The 18,535-nt window shown below is 42.3% G+C and overlaps 1 protein-coding gene across 5 annotated transcripts; it reads right to left on the reverse strand.

Moving 5' to 3' along the window:
• Positions 1 to 248: 248 nt before the first annotated feature.
• fosb (FBJ murine osteosarcoma viral oncogene homolog B) lies at positions 249 to 7,769 on the reverse strand. Of its 5 annotated transcripts, none has more exons than XM_046389208.1 (6): positions 7,522 to 7,769; positions 6,931 to 7,118; positions 4,748 to 5,131; positions 4,203 to 4,310; positions 3,427 to 3,768; positions 249 to 3,266 (listed from the first exon to the last, which is right to left on the reverse strand). In XM_046389208.1, the coding sequence occupies exons 1-6, from the start codon at positions 7,583 to 7,585 to the stop codon at positions 3,201 to 3,203; spliced, it is 1,152 nt and encodes a 383-aa protein (XP_046245164.1). In that variant the 5' UTR covers positions 7,586 to 7,769; the 3' UTR covers positions 249 to 3,200. The 5 variants fall into 5 exon arrangements, with proteins under 5 accessions (XP_046245164.1, XP_046245165.1, XP_046245162.1 ...); XM_046389209.1 differs by having other exon boundaries at positions 249 to 2,296; positions 7,522 to 7,768; XM_046389206.1 differs by having other exon boundaries at positions 249 to 3,768; positions 6,931 to 7,097.
• Between the last annotated feature and the right edge of the window lie 10,766 nt (positions 7,770 to 18,535).

Genomic DNA, 18,535 nt, shown 5'->3' on the forward strand with positions numbered 1-18,535 from the left:
CATTTGTTTGGAGCCTCAGCGGCAGCAATGTGTCACCTTGCACACACAACGTGAAACTGCCTCGTCATTATAGTATAGTATAAGTAGCACCACAAAAACCTATGTACATGAGAACTACTGAATATGTTTTATGCTTATTCTCACACCAGAACATATTCTCATCACATTTGCATTTGGAGAAAATCAAAAGGCGTCTCCAACAGCTGTACAAACACAGTTATTCAACATTTTTTTTTTTTTAAAAAAACAAATGAGGTCTGCCCATTTTCTGACCACCAAGAGCCACATGAGAACAATAACTCGTGTCATTAATCAAGCCACTGCTTTGATCAAACATATTTATTTAATGAAAATAAAGCTTCTTATTCAGCAAATACAATCACAAAATATTTTTTATATCAATTAGACGATATATTTTCTTGAGTAACAGAACGGAACTTTAACGTGATAGTCATCATATCAAGGCTAAAACGGCGATTATCCTTCAAACAAACATTTCAACGTGATTGAGAGATATGCTTATACCGGGCAGAAATGCATTCTGTGAAATACTTTGTCCTTAAATGAAACAGTTTAGTCATTATGCAGTCTGAACACTTTTAATATGTGTATTGACATTCAATCACACTTTTTTTTTTTCCTCATTTTGAATCTGCTGAAGATCAAGTGGCATTAAGGTGTCAGTAGCATTGGGACAGACCTCACAGAGAAAAAACAAACAAACAAAACAAAGGCCTTACTACAACTTTCTAACATCATAATTATAAACATACATTTAATGTAACTTGAATAGTGCTTTAAATTGCTTATAAAACATAAATACACACTGATAGAGGCAGTGACATCGTGCTTCATGTTCAGAGACAGGGCATTACTTTAAATTTATTATACTTTTTTTTTTTGCTCCCTTAGAAAAATATTCATTTTAAAACTAAACCTCAATAACATTTTATCTTATTCTTCATTGACAAAAATATCCCATTTCTATTTGTAGACATTCATACTTTAGAATAATGGTACATACATTTATGTATATATACATGTTACCTGTATATATGTATATGCATATAGACTTATAATTAGATTTTTTTTTGTAGTGCACATCATGCCTCCAAAGTTGCCAAATGAAAATACAGTAAAATAATGAAACAATCGTTACAAAGCAATAATAATAGTAACAGTTAGAAGAAAATCTCCCGGTTGAAACAAACAAAACAAACAAACAAAAAGAAAAACGAGAAACGGCAACAGTACAAATGAAAGCAGAAGTCAATGCAGAACAATCAAACATTCAAACAAACACAAACATTAAAATATATAACAATCCTCACTTAAACATACAGAAAAAAAAAAAAACAAATTCACAGGAAAAGAAAGGACGCTCACTCCACAACATCAGCCCACGTGTTCTCCTCTTTTGTTTCCAGGTCTTGCTTTGTGCTCACTCGTCACATCAACCTCAATAAAGAAAGAAATAAATGGGCCAGGTGCCTCAGAGTGGACACACTCACAATAAATGCACCCCCACCTCGTCTCTCCTGAGAGAACAGGGAAGGTACAGAGACTACTGAGCCCAACGTTTAGAGGTTGTCTGAATCACTGCAAAAAAGAACTTCTCTCTTCTCTAAATAAAGGCATCGGTTCACATCTGATTGAGTCTCGAACAAAATGGCGCGCTGGTGCGCTGCAACAAAACGTCTGTATCTTCAGTTCAGCGACTTCAAAGCGATGGATGGTATGAATATGCGCGTGTAGGCCCAGGGTGATGAGACTCTGTGGTATGGAGGTGTTTTTACTGAGGTCACCCTTCCACACAGTTGGCAAGAGCAGGATTTTTTTTCTCTCTTTATTTTATTTTTACTTTGTTTTTAACTTTCAGCTCTTGGTTAAGATGGGATTGATTAATCATCACTCCTTTTGAGTCTGTCCAGCTGGGTAGCACCATCTTCCTTCCCTTCCTGTCTCCATCCCCACTTTTATGAACCAGCCTCATAACACAGGATATGTCGAATTAATGTGTGAACATCGAAAAATGGCTCAGTCGAAGACAGTGGCGTCTGTCTTGCACGTCGCATTCGTCAATTATACGTCTATGTGCGTGTATGAAAGTATTTAGCTGCTGTTCACCATAAGGATCCACTTTGAGTAATGCACTCCAAGAAAAAGGTTCTTCGGTATGGGAGGGTTGCATCCATGTCCTTGTATGAGAGGGTGCAAAAGGGCGTGTTAGTTGGGCCGTCATTCACTCAAGGTCCCAAGGGCTCTCAGGGGTCTTCGGGCTCTCGGGGGTTGAAGACTTCAGAGAGAGGGAGAAACACAGAGACAGAGAGGAGAAAGAGAGATGGGCAGAGATGGGTCGCATGGCAGGTAGGCAGACGGCAGAAGTTTTTGGTTTTTTTTTTAAAAAAAAAGGGACAGAAGAAAGCACAAGATTTAGTGGAGGCTGTGATACTCAGATCCCCAACTTGTCAAGTCCAAGCAGCAAATGAAGAAGCAAAGGGAAGTCGAGCGGATGAAGGGTTAGAGGTGAGCGAGAGATCAGCTGTGTGTGTCCCACAAGAAAAGACCCTGAACAGAGTGTCCTTCGTCCCTATTTCAGATTGGCACAAATACATTCAGCAAGAGGAAGAAGGGAGAAGAGGATGGAAAAGGATGAGAGCAAGAGCACTGGAAGAGGGGCAACCGACAGAGGGAACAAGGTGGGGGCACTGCTGCCTGTTGGAATGTGCAATGAGTGAGCTTGTGGCGTCTCACTCAATGTGCTGCACATGTTGAAGATTGAGAATGTTTTCTGTGAATTAATCTGTTAATTCAGTGCACTTAAGATTGGCGACTTGGACTTGATTTTGTGAGTCAGTTTTTATTCACTTGTGTTGTCCAGTCGCAGGTATTCTGATGATACAAAACAAGAAGTGATTCATTTGTTTAAGCTCAATGATAAGGGTTAGATCCAACGTAATTCATATGCAACTGTTTGTATGGCTCTTAATTGGAATGCATCTCACAATGTGTAAACTTTAAGCCAATCAGAAACAAATGATTGGTTGATGTATTTTTTTTTTTTTCAAAGTATGAGACTGATAGGTACTGTGCATGTATTTGCCTCAGCCTCTACTTCCAGCGAGAATAATGTGTATGTGCGTTGATATGTGTGCTCGTGTGTCTGTCGGTCAGTCAGAGTGCCAGCAGTGAAGGCGAGTTCAGGGAATCAGATGACTGCTCGCTACTGCTGTTCCGCTGGTTGGCACTGACCCCGCAGGCTCCCTCTGGGTAGGTGAACACAAATGAAGATGTGTATGAGGTGTTGTAGCTGCCAATGGCCGCATCGCCATCGTTACCACCACCACCACCACTGTCGCTGGCCATAAGGCACGGCCCGCCTGGTGCTGGCTCGCTTGAGCCATAGAAAGAACGAGAAAACTCTACCTCCTGCATTATCCCTTGCTGAGGCTGCTGCTGGACTTGCTGCTGAACCGGAGGCTGGGGCTGTGTGGAGGCCGGATGGGCTGTGTAGGCAGGAGGCAGATAGAAAGTGTCCTCCTTCACAACCAAGCCCACATTGGAGACAGAGGGTTGTAAGGTCTGGGGAGGGAGCTGGGGCTGGACTGGAGGAAGCTGTGCTGAGCCCTGCTGGGGTTGGTCTTGGTACGGGATCTTACAGTTTGGCTGGTGGGCCACCAGGACAAACTCCAGGCGCTCCTTCTCTTTCTGAAGCTCAGAGATCTCAGCTTCCAGCTCGGCCTTCTCCTCCTCCAGTATGTCCGTCTCCTGTTGACAGGCACAGAAAATGAAAGAAACAGGGGGGCATTTGGACAGGGGAACAAGACAAAGGTGGGTGAAATGGGTAGAGGAGCAGAAAAAGAGTTAGTGTTAGCTACACCAAACCTCTACTTCAGTATTTGTGGAGGTGGATGTATTCATCTCAACAGAAATACTTCTGCACCTGTATGTTGGATATGTAAGGTAGCTTATATGAGAGAATAATAACTAGGCCATAAAAACTGTAGGTACAATAGTCAATAGTACAGTGTCTCGAGGACTATAATTGTCTTCACTACAGCTAAACATCGCATTACCTTAATTCTCTCTCTTATACACCCATGCACACATTTATTAAGACTCTGCAGTGCTACGGGAGATAACGTGAAGTATGTAATTATGATCATTACTCATTCTGGCAAGTACAACAGGGCGAAGCTCACCGACTGCAGTCTGTCTGTGAGTTCTCGTCTGCGGTTTCTACATTTGGCGGCAGCCAGCTTGTTCCTCTCTCGGCGAACACGTCTCTTCTCCTCCTCTTCAGGTGTTAGCTAGGACGAAGAGAGAAAAAAGCCAGTGGATTAGGAAAAAGGTTTTGTCTAAACTCTTACACTGGATGGACAGTCAGGGTAACTACACCAGCTAAGGTTGTCTAGAGAGCAAATTTACTCTTTTAAAATTACAATATTTTCTTTTATCTTGTTTCTGCTATCCTCCATCATATCCCTTTACATCGACCCGGCCTTCCCCAACCTCAATTTCCCTGTTTAGTGGGTTTATGTGAAAGTCCAAGAGTAGACAGAGAAGTACCTGATTTGTATTTATTCCCCATGCCCCTGAATGTGTTTGCATGTTTGCACCAATGCTTAACAGCACAGTACATGATATTTTGGTCTGATTCTTTTGGCGCCCATGTAAACGATATACCTGCTCTGTGTATTTAATGTGTGAGGGTCAACAAACAAACCGTTCAAGCACACACACTTACTAACACACCAACATCTCCATCTTCACTCACAGACTCTTCTCGAGTGCGGCGGCTACGAGTTCTGGACTGGCGAATGGGACCTGGTGCTGGCCCTGGGGTATCCGAGCTTGGAGGGGTGAACCCAGACCCTGAGGAATAACTGGGGCCTGGCATGTCATATGGGTCAACCAGTGATACTGGCTGGGTCATGGTTGTGGTGCCAGTGGATCCACTCTGTCCAGAGGCCTGGGAGGAGATGAGGGTCGGCTGTACCATCCACTGCAGGTCCTGACTGGTGGTGATAGCGGTGACAGTTGGCACAAATGAACCGGGCATTTCACCTCCGACACTGGCCCCTGGCCCGCTGTCCACAATGCTCAAGCCAGCTCCCGCTGACGCACACTCCTGAACAGAGACAGGAGACATGAACATGTGTTTCACACACAACTGATCAGTGATCATCACATTTAGACAAACAGAGGCAGAAAAACGTGTTGGAACAGATTCCACAGGTCAACGGGTTAACCGGTAACAGGTGAGAGAATCATGACTGGATATGAAAGGGGTATCCTTGAAAGGTTCAGTCACTCACAAGCAAGGATAAGGTGAGGTTCGCCACTTAGTGAAACAAATGACTGCATAAAGGATATTGCTATGTGGGCTCGGAAAACTGATGTCATTAAAACAATTTGTTTGAAAATGATTGCATTCTGGGATTGTAGCCATCATGCCAAACACAGCAGGTTAAACTTTAACTCTACAACCAAGTGCTGCCATGCAGCCATTACAGTTCGTGGTTACAAATGCACTACATTGATATGCTAATAAATTCTATTCAACTTCCCATTTTAAATTGTAAAATACATCAATTTCTAAGATACGGGACATGACATAATAAATATGTGAATTTGTTTTTAAAACTGTGAAAAAATAACCTTAATGTAGCCTACATAATGGTTCGGGCATAGAAATGGTATTTTAACTTAGCTAATATGGAAGTGATATAACGTAAATTAAGTGCCGAACGACTAATTAGCCTATAGAATATGTTTTCATTTTAATGTGTGGAAAATGTTTATCTTGTCATCTAACAAGTGGGAAGTATCTTAAACATTACGATCAGAGCAAAAGAAAATGGCAGTTTTGAACCTAATTGTTGCTGCCTCAACTTTTTCCAGGTACGTTTAATATCACGTACGTGTTTGAAACGCACACAGAAATCTCAAATCTGTCGCTTGTCATTTTTGTTTTATTTTAGACCCTAGTTAGACAGCATCGACTTTCATTAATATTCATACAAAAGCGTGTTAAGACTTTGGGACAGGCAGCTCTGAAAGAGTCTGCCTCGACCAATCGTTTCTCTCGAAGAGCGTCTCCCCCCTCCTTCTTCCTCCTCCCCCGTCACACCCCCGGTGTTCCCCTTGGCAACGCGACGTAGCACTCCAAAATAGAACGAGCATTTACGTCACGGCGAGGCCTGTGAGAGGAGAGCGGAGCGCGTGGAAATAGAGAGCGGGGCGTGGCTTCGGCGCTTACGTCGGAGAGTTCCAGGACTCTGTTATCCGTTCTGCGGCATGCAGTAAACTGAACACGTTGCCAATGCTTCAGCGCTGCTACCGGGGCTGCCACAAGCCGCAGATAGAGGTAAAAATCTATATTCAGTTGACGGAATTCTTAGCGAGAGTATTTATATGTCACTACTGGAAAGCAGACGTATGAGCTGAACGCGGCAAATCATTATCACCGGCCTCCGATAAAAAATAAAACTAAGACGTGCCATTAAAAGTCTCAAAAGTCTGCGTCACGTATTGTAAAATATAAGGAGTACAATTTCAATGCTACTTTCATGCAGATATCATAAACGACTGTCCTACATGCTCTCTAATTTGATGTAATAGCGCTAGGCTATGCTGCTTTGCCTGTTGTTTATGACAGCCTACAAGTCACAAAAACACATGTGGGATGCTACACTAAAACACAGTCTATAGTGTTAGAATGCGCTATACCGCATATCCTAGGTTATATGTAACGCAATTAGACCATAGATCCACAGCCTATAGACTACACTAAAGTAGACTGCAGGTCCATAAGTCAGACCTGTTGCATTTATGAAAGAAGGCACTCACGGCGAGCTGTAAAGTTTGCTGATCCAAAATAGTTTACACGCTTTATTTTCGCCTTATTAACAATAAGCTCTGCCTTACCTGTGGAGCACTGGTGGTCGGCGGGCTCCCGAAGGAGTCCACGGAGGAAAGGTACTGGGACTCTATGGATGGAGACGAGCTTCCACGGGATCCGTTGTCTGGGTCACCGGGGAACCCTTGGTACATTTCCCCGCAGGGACCGAGAGAAAACGTGACACCTGCAGTTACTGAAGAGAGCGCGATGTCACCTGCATCAACAGGGCAGCAGCACGCAAAAGAAGATTACTAAAGAAGAGACATCCTACTATAAGAAAAGAATGACTTGTTTTACAGAGAGTGGAGTTAACCAAAAGAGCAGTCATAAACTTAAAGGATTATCCCGTCACTACCGAGGCTAGTTACTTTTCCCTGCATAGATTCACTGACCGATCACCGAAGAAAATCCCTACAGTAAAAAGTCCAGTAGACTGTTGAGTTTTTGTCTTGTGTGAAAGCAACGTCAAGAGGAATAGCTGTCTTTAATGATATCATATTAAACAGACTGACGAGCAGATGTTTCAGACCGACTCTAACGCAACGATTTTAAAGCAAAGCGTTTAATTCAAACTCTTCCTTCTGTATATCGTCCACATAAAGTCAATATAGACTTACAGTTGCTGATCTTTTTGGTATTCCCCGGTGAGATGCTCTTGATTTCTTTCCAAAAAAGTTGCATGAAGAAGCTTAATCCAGTTCCCCGCGTTCAGGGGGAAAAGTGTTCCAGTTCACTCTGTTAAGAAGTCCTCTCGTTTTGCTTTAAATCCTCCGCGCGCTCTCCGTTATCCGCTTGTCACATTTGCGATTATAGATCCATAGAGTCCGTTTAGGGTATGCACAGTAGCAGATCTTGTCTTATGAATGAATCCTCATCGAGTACAACCAACCGAGGCATGTCTATAGTCCCGCCTCGGAGTTCCGCTGACGTACATGACCATATTTGTGCTTGTTGTGTTTGGTATCCTTGGTGACGTTGAGGGAATCCCTCTCCCACTGAAATGGACCAGAAGCTCACCTCGCCGACGGATAATAATAGATTTTTTTTTTATACTGTGACAGGCACGAGATATTTCTCACCGTCTGACAATTTCAGAGAGGAAATTTTAAGAAACTTTAGTGATAAATATGGAAAGTATGTCTTTAGGACTATATATGTGTCTTTTTAGATTGGAATATTTTTGAGTCATGGCTACGTCAAGGGATGACATTTTAATATTCCTATAATGTCTTTAATACCTATAATCATTTAAGGAAGTGTTGAAAGTAAGTTGAAATCGACGACACATAATAAGGTTTCGACATGATTTGTAGTTGTTATGACAGATAGAAGATATGATATTCTACTGGTTCATATTGGTGTCACAAAGGGCTTGAGTTTAACCTAAAAAAAAAAAACCAGAAAATACCCTTTACAATTGCTTAATTTATGCAACACCCAGAGGTGTGTGCATCATTCCAGGGCGGAATCCCGACAGGCATGCAAGGGAAATCCTGCTGTAAAGTTTCTCAGGACACGCCCTCGGGAGTCCACAGAGCTTGAGAGCTTTAACGTCTAATGGGAGGAAACACTTCTTTTCATCTGCGTCTGAACACTCCCGAAACCTGAAGTCAGGCACTGTGCCATCTGTGGATTTACTGCAGGTTGAGAAATAGTTTCAAACTTTATGGCCTAATACATTCCGAATGGATCCAGCCTTTCAGGCAGATTGGCCTATTTGTGTTTTTTAGCGTAGGCAAGGCTCTGTGTCAGAGAGCACACACAGAGCAGCAACAGCAGCCTCACTGTGCCCTATAATAAAAAAGAAAAACATAAATTGGTAAACAGCAGTTTAATTCTGTCATGGACAGTGGGCAGCAGTGACGGAAATCAGCGCCTGTCATTGCAAACATCACCCGGCCGAGCAGAAAGTGATTCATTATTATAGCCTACATGAGGACGGCAGTGGGAATGTGGCAGGTGGGAGGCTGGCTTTGGATTGGGGGGGGGGGGTGCTCCTGGAAGACCGGGTGGCAAATCATGAATGAAAATCTAAAATACAAGGCCTACGTTTTTTGCTTGTGATGTCAAACAATGTCACGGGGCGGGCATGCTGCTGTGTAAGGGCCGATGTGTGAAAAGGCGTGAGCAAAAAAGCGAAGAGTTGGGGATAACAAGTTATTAGTCAGCGCTACAACAACGTCAGAGACGAGGATCCACGGAGGACGTTGTGTCCCATCCGGGCTGCCGTTACCGGTGCTGTGCCGCTGAACCGGGATGACTAACTCCGTCGATGTAAGTTGTTCATGATGTGGAATTACTGAGGTGAATGGCTGATAACGCAAGCAAACAGCCCACATTCACGGGGAAATAAACGATAACAGCAGGGCTTAACGGGGTGAGAGTTTAAAAGAAACCACAAAGGCGATAAGCTACTGACTAAAACTTCAACCATGTATGCCGACACATACACAAATAGACTTTACAGTGACAACACAAGGTATTTCCCTCTTAATGCTGTCCCAAACAGTCGGTATAACCACGTACAAAAGAGGTATTTGCCTAAAACAATTACCATGTGCTATGCACGGGTTTTCTGCATGTGTGTAGCGTTCTGTCGCCATAGATACGCCGTTGCCTCTGACGCAAGGACGTATAAATTTGGTCTTTTTTGTTATGCCGCCTAGCAACCGGTTTCCGTGGTAACCGGCTCTGAGTGACAGACAATATGGCTTCCGGATTCTTTGTGTATGGAGAACAGCAGCAAACCTGAGTAGGCTTTACTAGAGAGCTGTCTGCCGTTGTTGTAGCACAGTTTTACCCGTCAGCTGCTGTTGTTGTTTTGTGTTGTAATGTCAGGCAGTTACAGGGAATGTTAAACTTGACATTTCGAGTGTGTAATAAACGCGTAGCCTGTTTGTCCCGTGTCCGCGTCGTAGCCTGTAAAATTCAAATATGCGCACGGCTAGCAGCCCGCAGTACACCAATTCATGCATCTTTGAATGTGTGGAGAACAAGCTGACCACAACAGAAACTGACTGGAATGTTGACAGACAACTTTCAGTATAATGTAAATATTTTCAGCGTCGGACAGTACGAGTACATTTTTTTTGATGGTTGCCACAGCAGCGAATACTTTGTTGCAGATTTTCCTCCTTCAGCCCTCTCTTGCATTGAGCTGAATCCATTTAAACTGACCCTGTTTCATAAGGACAATCCACTCAGTATCTATATTGCTTTCAGGGAATCACCAGTACACATAGCTGATAAATCTGAACATGACACCTGAGATGTAGGGTTTGTGGGCACTGCAGAACCTTCACCATACAGTGAAACCTTGTTACGGCTTGTTTGAGTGTCTCTTCATAGGCTAAAGCTAAATCACTGTACAAGTATGTGACTATACAGAGTGTGGAGTAATTATGGAGTTTAACTGAGACTGCAGTCCTCTCTCTAAACTATAGTGTTCCTTGAGAGTTTGTTTGTTTACAACTTGTGGTGGTCTAGACTCCAACCTAGCCAGGTAAAAAATAGATGCAGTACTGTCTGATGCCCCTGGTGTGCTTTGTTTTGCTTGCCCCTGTCTCTTAGCATATTTTCGGGAAGCCACTGACTTGTGCTGTGCTCATGAGGCCAGCCCCTATTTCCTTTTGGAAGGCGGGCCGTGTTTGCCTGGTCCTCCTGCCCAAAATATTTGTTACCAGGCAACGACTAGGCCTGTCCCACTTCAGAGTGGTGTTGTTTACACCCCTTCTGGCTGCATATCCCAACAACATTACATAACTCTCCCAGGCTCTCCAGACCTCACTGAGAGAAATATGATCAGCCTCTACTCTCCAGCCAACCAAAATGTCTCATAGCCTCAGCTTTTCCCTCGGCTACTCAAAGATTTCCTTCGGTCTTTGTCAGCTGCATTCACAGAGTGCTCTATTCTGTTCCCCTATCATTGGAAGAAGCAGCAAAACTGAAACTGAAGCCATGCTCCTTTCTTATGAAACCCATGTCTCTGAATCTCCTAAGTTTACTATTACACGATCAGTCAGGTGGGGGCCGTAACTGTTTAATAACACATCTATTCTCATCTAAATCCAGTAATTCTTTCTTGGCAAAGTCGAAGGCCTTCCTGCCCGCCTATGTAAACATGGCTTGTGTGTACTGTATTAACTGAAATACTTGGGTTGAAATTAAAGAAGCGGAGTCCTGCATTTATTAACATTTCAGTTCAGATTGCACCATAAACTTTTGAACCTGGGACATCGCCTTTTTTTTTTTATTTCTGAAAACAACCTTCTCTCCTTTTTTCTTTTAAACGTTAGATCTTTAGCTTTTGTGATCCTGTTTGTAAAAATCACTGAGGTAAATTTCAATTACAAGTCAAATGCTGTTTGATGTCTAAACATACACAACAGTTTGACTTCTTTTTTATACTTTAGCAAATTGAGAATCTTCAGTTTTGGTGGAAATGAACTGTGAACTACAGAATATGTCAGTTGGAAGCTCTGGTGTTGCATTGAATTTTATCATATTCGGAGGTGTTCATGTTATGTTGTATCTCCCCCTGCATTTGGCTCATGTACTTTCCTGCGTTGTCTCTGAATGATAGGATGAAAAGAAAAATACATGCTTCAGCTGCTGCTGAGTGATAAATGAAAACCTCTGTGTTTTAAACTTGTGCCACAGAGCAGGAAGTGGAGCCGAGAAACTGTCCTCTTTTTTAATGAGAGCCAAATAACATGCAAAGCGTCTTCCCTGCAGCGTTCACACCGGCGTTCAGACAGACAGAATGGTAATGTCTGATTTGCGTTACTTACATTTGCAGGGGGGAATCAGTTCTGAAAATTGTAACATCTGAAATGTTAGTTGTAAGGGCAGGAATCCTCCTCACCTTGTCTCTAAGGACGAGCTCAACCACAAGCAGGCTCATTTTGTTTATATAACATAATCAACAAGTCTCACTGAGAACAAGATCTCGTTCTCAAGAAACACCTGAAACCTGAAAAAACAGTGACAAGAAGGGTTAATGAAACCAATTAAGAGTCATAAAAGATCAGAGAGTACCGTTTTAAATTTCTCAGTGGAAATGAAAGAATTAGCTTTCAGAGCAGATTGCAGTTTGTTTCACTGAAAAGATGCAGAGTACGTGAAATATTTGCTGCCATAGTTAGGGTGTTTATGTGGAATGAGTGAAGGTTAAGCAGTGATTGGATTGTCTAAGATTTAAGTGAAAGAAAGACTTGAAGTGCAAACTTTAACAGGAGCTTTAAGGCTCTTGTTTCAATCACTTCCCAGACCTTGTGACCATAAATTAGGTTTGTAACATACATAAATCGATATATTGAGATTCCACCTTTAGTCTCTTTGGATGCAGACTTTGGTTGCAGCAGGGAGCCACTTCTTCACGAGATACATGAACTCCGTCACTCAGGCAGCAGCCTAGAAAACTTGCTTGACTCTCTGCTGAGGTTGCAGAAACAGCTTTTGCTTCAGGTACACAAGGATTAGATGCAGTGGAACGGCAGAGCCCTGACACCACGCACTCCCGCAGACTCCACAGGACCCCTCATTGGACAGTGAAGACCACAAAACTTATGATGAAAGAAAGGGAAAATTCCCATGACCCTTTCGGTATCGGTGTGAAGAGCCAATTACTTTATTTACACCGTGTCTTTCCAGTTTTTCCCGTTCCCCTGCTTCAGCTCACTTTTGTCCTGTTTATGTTAATGTTCTTTTGTTTATATGGTGTAATCCTTGTGGCTCTCTAGTTAAATAACGAGCTTGCGTGTTTATAGGATCCCACACAGCACACACGCATGGCAAGAATTTTACAGTGATCTGTGGAAAAGGAAAAAAAAAAGAAAATTCGATTGTGCATGCGTCACCGCCTAGGTTGTGGGCTCTTCTGAGGCAAAAAAATATGTTCTTACGTCATCTTACTTCACCCAGCAGAGCAGTAACAGGCCTCTTACACTCTTTTGCCTCAGTGTTAAAAAGGTGAGTGAGGCTATGGTTCACCGTGGCATCCCAAACCCACGGCCAAATAAGCTCTTCATGGTACTTGTTAATGAAGCACAAATTTGAAATATGCTCGACTGCTTTAGGTGAGAGAGAGGTTATTGTACTGTGGCCGAAAATTAGGATGATGAACAGCATTTTATTTTTGTTTTTTGCCCCCTGTTATTCAACATCAATAATATTATCCTAAACCCATTACTGTAAAACCGCAAGCAGGCCAACCAAATCTGAATGTTTATACTGTTACACATGTGCCAAACAAGATCACTACTTTATCTGTTCCTAAATAACCATCTTTGCAACTGTTCACAGAACAACTGACTTTCCTTTTTTTTGTTGTAAATGCAGCCATAAACGTCAGAATTGAGGTGCAGAAAGCAGAGCAGATGGCTCTATTGTATCATGCACTGCATGGGAGTCAGATGCCTAAAGTTAAATGCAATCAGTGGGTTTCAGTATTCCACAGCTCTCTGTGACTCAGACACAAGCAGCGCGTCAATCCTAGCCTACTTTCAGCAGGCTCACTGCCAGTCACAGAGGCAAAGTGCCAGGGAGAGGAAAGGACGAGAGCACGAGGCTGAGAGAGAATGAGGCTGAGATCAGAAAAGTTAAAGGGGAAAAGCAACTCAGTGTACTTAGTCAAATACTGTCCTGAAACACAATGATGAGGCACTGACTTGAAGAGCTTTTAATTTTTGGCATTTACATGTAAATTAGTCATATTTCCTACGTTTCACACATATTTGTCCACTTCCTCTGTCGCGGCAGACATGCTGAAGAGAAGCACAGATGTAACTGATCGCGTTAACGATGGTTCTGCTCTTCTCTGTGCCTCAGCATGTCGTGACAGCATGCACAACACCAGGACTCTGAAACTGAAGGAGCTAAATGGAATTCAGCCATCAGTGATTTTATTATCTACATCTGTGTCACCTATCACTGTGATTTCCCATCCAAATGCTGTTAGGACAGTTTTCATGTGAGCATTTCTGCTCTGCTCAGTCAAGCCTATGTTTTGTTTCAAAGATTCAAAGTGAGTTTTAAACTTTATATGGCTGCTGTAGTGCCACCGTGCCAGCTGAGGAAGTTTGGCATAGGCACTTAAAGTAGCAGAAAATATAAATACTAAAGTGAAGAACAAGTACCTCTCAATTGCACTTGAGTGCAGTGCAGTGCTTGAGTATTCAGTTACATTCAAACACAGCCAGTCTATACGCTTAAGGACAGGAAGTGACTGTGAGGGTATAGCGCTACAGTAAATTCAGTTTTAATTTGATGTTTTCTATGTAGAAATGTTTAGTAATTTTTATACAGGCTTCTAAGGATAAAAGAGTTTAAAAGAATTCAACACTCTTACATATGATTTGGTGCTTTTCTTTAACTTTCCATTTTAAAAACAGGACCTAGTTGTTTTGCAGTGTTTTTCATAGTGCAGTCAAAACCGCTGAATTATTTATTTAAGTAGATTTGAAGACTTCTTCCACCTGCCTGGATGAGGAGAGTGGATGCCAGCTTCATTATTCCCCCTACTCATTCTTTCTTGGCTTGTCTCTACTTAGAAGGCTTTGTTTCAACCTTTTTTTTTTCCTCTTTCCTCTACTCACAGCATCCCCTCCCCACTTCTTCTCTCCTCCTTACATAAAGACTGCCCTATTTTTTCAGGGACCAGTAAGTAGTAGGAATAAAGGGAGTGAGTGGGTGAGGAAGAGGGACTGATGGAGTGTTGGATCCAATGAAGAAAGAGAGAGTGAGGAGAAAAAAAAGATATGGGGGTAGAGGAGAGGACTGTGTGTACACTGCACACGTCAGGAAGACACAAACCTGCATGTGTCCCCGTCATCGCCCTCACCTCGCTGGCCATCTGTGCCCACACACTGCTCCCTTTCTCCTCCCCCTCTGCTCCTCACCCATCCATTTTCTATCTATCTATCTATCTATCTATCTATCTATCTATCTATCTATCTATCTATCTATCCATCCATCCATCCATCCATCCATCCATCCATCCATCCAATACAGTACGATCCAATACACGATCCAGTATTTACTTAACTTTAAATGTCCCTTGTGTTCATATACATGTTGGCAGACCTTGGATCAGCTATTATGCACCTTTTATACGGTAGGAGCTACAAACTGCACACAAGCTGGAGTCTTGCATTTGCCTTGGTTATTTTAAATCTCTGCCGTCTGATGTTAATAAAGGTTCTTGTAAATGTTTCAATGAACTCCTTGTTGTGTTTGCCGATTGTGCTCCTGTGAATGTTTTTATCAGGTTATGTAGGTCTTTGACCACTGAGAGCATATGAGCAGCTTACTGAAAATGCTGCTTACACAGTCATGCATCAGTAATGGTAATCTGGTAACATAACAGTAAAATTCCACCAGGCGCAAGAGCATATTGATCATCATTGCACAGAAGAGTGGAAATATCTGGACTAAGTTAAGACGTACCTGTCAACAGGCCAGTAATTCATATATACAATGGGTAAAAGATTATGAGCCAGATTTTGAAACCACATTTGCGCATGGTGTTACACAAGCTGAGTGCAACACACAGGGATGAAACGGTGTTTGAGTCAAGAGGGGAATTTTCAAACATGTCGGCATCTGAGTAATGCAGAACCACTGACGGCAGCAGTTTGACATTTAGGTTTTTTTTTTATTGTATTAACGTTGGTTTCTGGTTAGTTTTAATTGTTATCACATAATTGTATAATGTTTAATAATGTATTGTGCATTGTATTGTAAAAAGATCAATCGTATTGTCCTCTTTAACAGTATATATACTAGTTTTGCCACAGTCTTTCACACCTGTATGATTATGTCAGTAAAATAAATATTTACTGCTGCAAAAAATGTATTTTAAACATGTATGCATTCTTGTTTATTTGGGCAGTCAGCCGAGGTCTCAAGCAGCACTTTAGTGTGTGAGGTTTACTCTAAGAAAACTGTGTTCAAAGCGACTTCACAGATCAGTTCAGAGTGCTGGCTGTGATCCTCACTCTCGACTGGCAGAGAATCTGAAAAGATAACACACTGCTGAGGAAAACGGAAAAACAGTTAGCGGAATATCCAAAAGATACGACATCTTACGTACGGATTCAAAGTCGTACTTCTGACGTGTTCTAAGGAGTGAAAGAAAAGAGTATTAAAGAGTGTTAGATCACACTGACGTTTAATGTAATTCCCATTCAGCATCCACCAGTCAGTATCGATCTTACTGTAAGATCAGTTCAGTTTAACCACAGACCTACAGGTATTTATTCTGTTACATTAAAGACACTCCCTACAGGTTGATTCGATTGATGTTTTTTACGTAGTTTATAGATTCAGTAAACCCTGATGTAATGGTGCTTGTGGTGAGAGCTTTGCGTTTCTTTTTTATTTCACTGTAAAATTCAGTTTCATATATCAGTTATTTTTTCTGCCACAGAAATCCTGGTCTCATGTTACTGCACAGTAGGGCAGTGGTTAGCACTGTTGCCTCACAGCAAGAGAGTTGCAGGTTCAAATCCCGGTCTGGGCCCTTCTATGTGGAGTTTGCATGTTCTCCCTGTGTCTGCGTGGGTTTTCTCCGGGTACTCCGGCTTCCTTCCACAATACCAAAAACTGCACATTAGGTTAATTGGCTACTCTACATTGCCCCTAGGTGTGAGTGTGAGAGTGTGTGTGTCTGCAATTGACTGGTGACCAGTCCATGGTGTACCCTTCCTCTCACCTGTGGTCAGCTGGGATAGGCTTGAGATTTGTTCTGAAAAGAGACTTGAGACTTGACTTGGACTGGGAAAAAAATGACTTAAGAGCCTTTTAGCAGAGAAAACATGTTCAAGTGCCCTCTAGGCTGGCCTGCGTGCCTTTGAAAGGTTTTGAAATGTTTCACCATAAATAAATAACAACATTCACTGCACTGCTGCCCCACTGTGTATTCTGTATGAAAACTCTAAATTATCATCTACACATGTGAATCCAGAGGACACAAGAGGGAAAACAGAACAGCTAAAAATCTGTGAAAGATTTCTTGCTGTTGTCTAAGTTGACTCATGTCATAAAGTTTGACGAGAAGTGAAGGTTGCAGTAAAATAAAAGGATTTCACTGTAATATTTCTGTTGCTCAGTCTGTGACTGTGAAACACCTGGTCACAGTCATCTACAGCACAATGCCATTTGGAAGATAAATAGCAACGAGGGGATGAGGAACAAAGAGCTGGGTGCAGGGGGAGAGGTGCTGTACTGTAGATGCAAATGCCGCTCTTTGCATCCCAAATTATCCACCATCAGTTTTCACGACTTGTAAATAAACACCCATGATAAATACACCCTACGTCCCATGCCAACACACACACACTCACATCTTTAAATACCCTGGCTCTGACGACTGAGATAGCACTGCTCATCAAATTTATGCGTGAGCGAGCCCAGGCTAAATTTGCAGCCAGGGAGCCAACTTACGCAATCCTCCCTGGTCTCCTTCTGTCTATACAATGGCTTAAAATCTCACAGTTCTCAAATCATACCAGCCCTCCCCAGATCTCCACTCCCACACTATACACTACAACTCTGACACTATTCCTGTAGCAGCCCCCGCCGCTGTGCCACAAAAATACCAGCACCTCCAAGAACAGACGCCAAGCCTGTCAGAGCATCATCACGTCCCACAGGACAGCTGGGGGGGGGGGGGGGGGGGGGGGGGACAGCGAGAGGAGAAAGGAGAGAAGAAGAGCAGGTGGAAGAATAAGCATGGTGGCTGCCAAGAGAAACGAATCAACAGAGAGAGAGAAAAGACAAAATAAATACTCCCTCTGTGAGGGAGGGGAAGCAGATCACAGTTATATCCTGATGGATCAGCCACAAACTGTTTCTCTTTCTCTTTGATCTGAAGGTGCTCCTCCGTTGAGGTCTGTGTTGTACCACGTATGAGGACCATAGGAGATAACGGTCATGATACCTGCCATACCAATGTGCAACACTTTTTTTTCACTCTCCGATTTGTGTGACCAGTGACTTTAAACTGTGGTATTGAGTCTTTGGCACTGAAAGAAATTACACTGAGAAATAAAGGGTTCAAAATTGTTTTATTTTATTGTGATATTTTAGGGTATTTTTGATTTTTGGGTTTTTCAGTGACAAGTTGCTGATTTTTTTTCTTCACTGTCTTTGTCCAGTTACAGATTTTTTTATGCTGTCAGTTTTTTTACTGGTTCTCTGTTTTTTTGTGTGTGTGTTTTGGGTTTTTTTATTGATTTTCTTTTTAATGTCTGTGTTTTATTTTCCAGTGGACCTTTTTTTTTTTTTTGTCAGCGGCATTACTTGTCTCAAGGTCAGTACAATTTTTTTTCCAGTGCAAGCATTTTTATGCAAAAGTTCCCTTTTCAAGTTCAGGTTTTGTTTTTAAAAGCAGAATTTTAAAATGTTATTTTTGATGCCAGCGTTTACAGTCTTCCTGGCGCCTACCCATTTAGCATTTATACGCAGTATAAACATTTAATAAACAATTTAAGCACATTATAGATTGTAATGAGGTTCAAGCTCTGTTGGTCTGTTAGTTTTGTCCAGAGTGAAATATTAGATAGACTGAAATGAAGAATGTTCAGGCTCAGCAGAGGATGAATCCCACTGGCTCTTGGTGATTAAATATCT

This window comes from Scatophagus argus, chromosome 5, assembly GCF_020382885.2.
Source record: "Scatophagus argus isolate fScaArg1 chromosome 5, fScaArg1.pri, whole genome shotgun sequence".
Classification (NCBI taxonomy): domain Eukaryota; kingdom Metazoa; phylum Chordata; class Actinopteri; family Scatophagidae; genus Scatophagus; species Scatophagus argus.

Coding starts and splice junctions, on each gene's coding strand:
- fosb (XM_046389205.1), bottom strand. CDS start 7,585: ATGCAACTTTTTTGGAAAGAAATCAAGAGCATCTCACCGGGGAATACC. Junction 4,311..4,747: donor ATGGAGATGTTGGTGTGTTA/GTAAGTGTGTGT, acceptor TCTTCGTCCTAG/CTAACACCTGAAGAGGAGGA. Junction 3,769..4,202: donor TCACAGACAGACTGCAGTCG/GTGAGCTTCGCC, acceptor GCCTGTCAACAG/GAGACGGACATACTGGAGGA.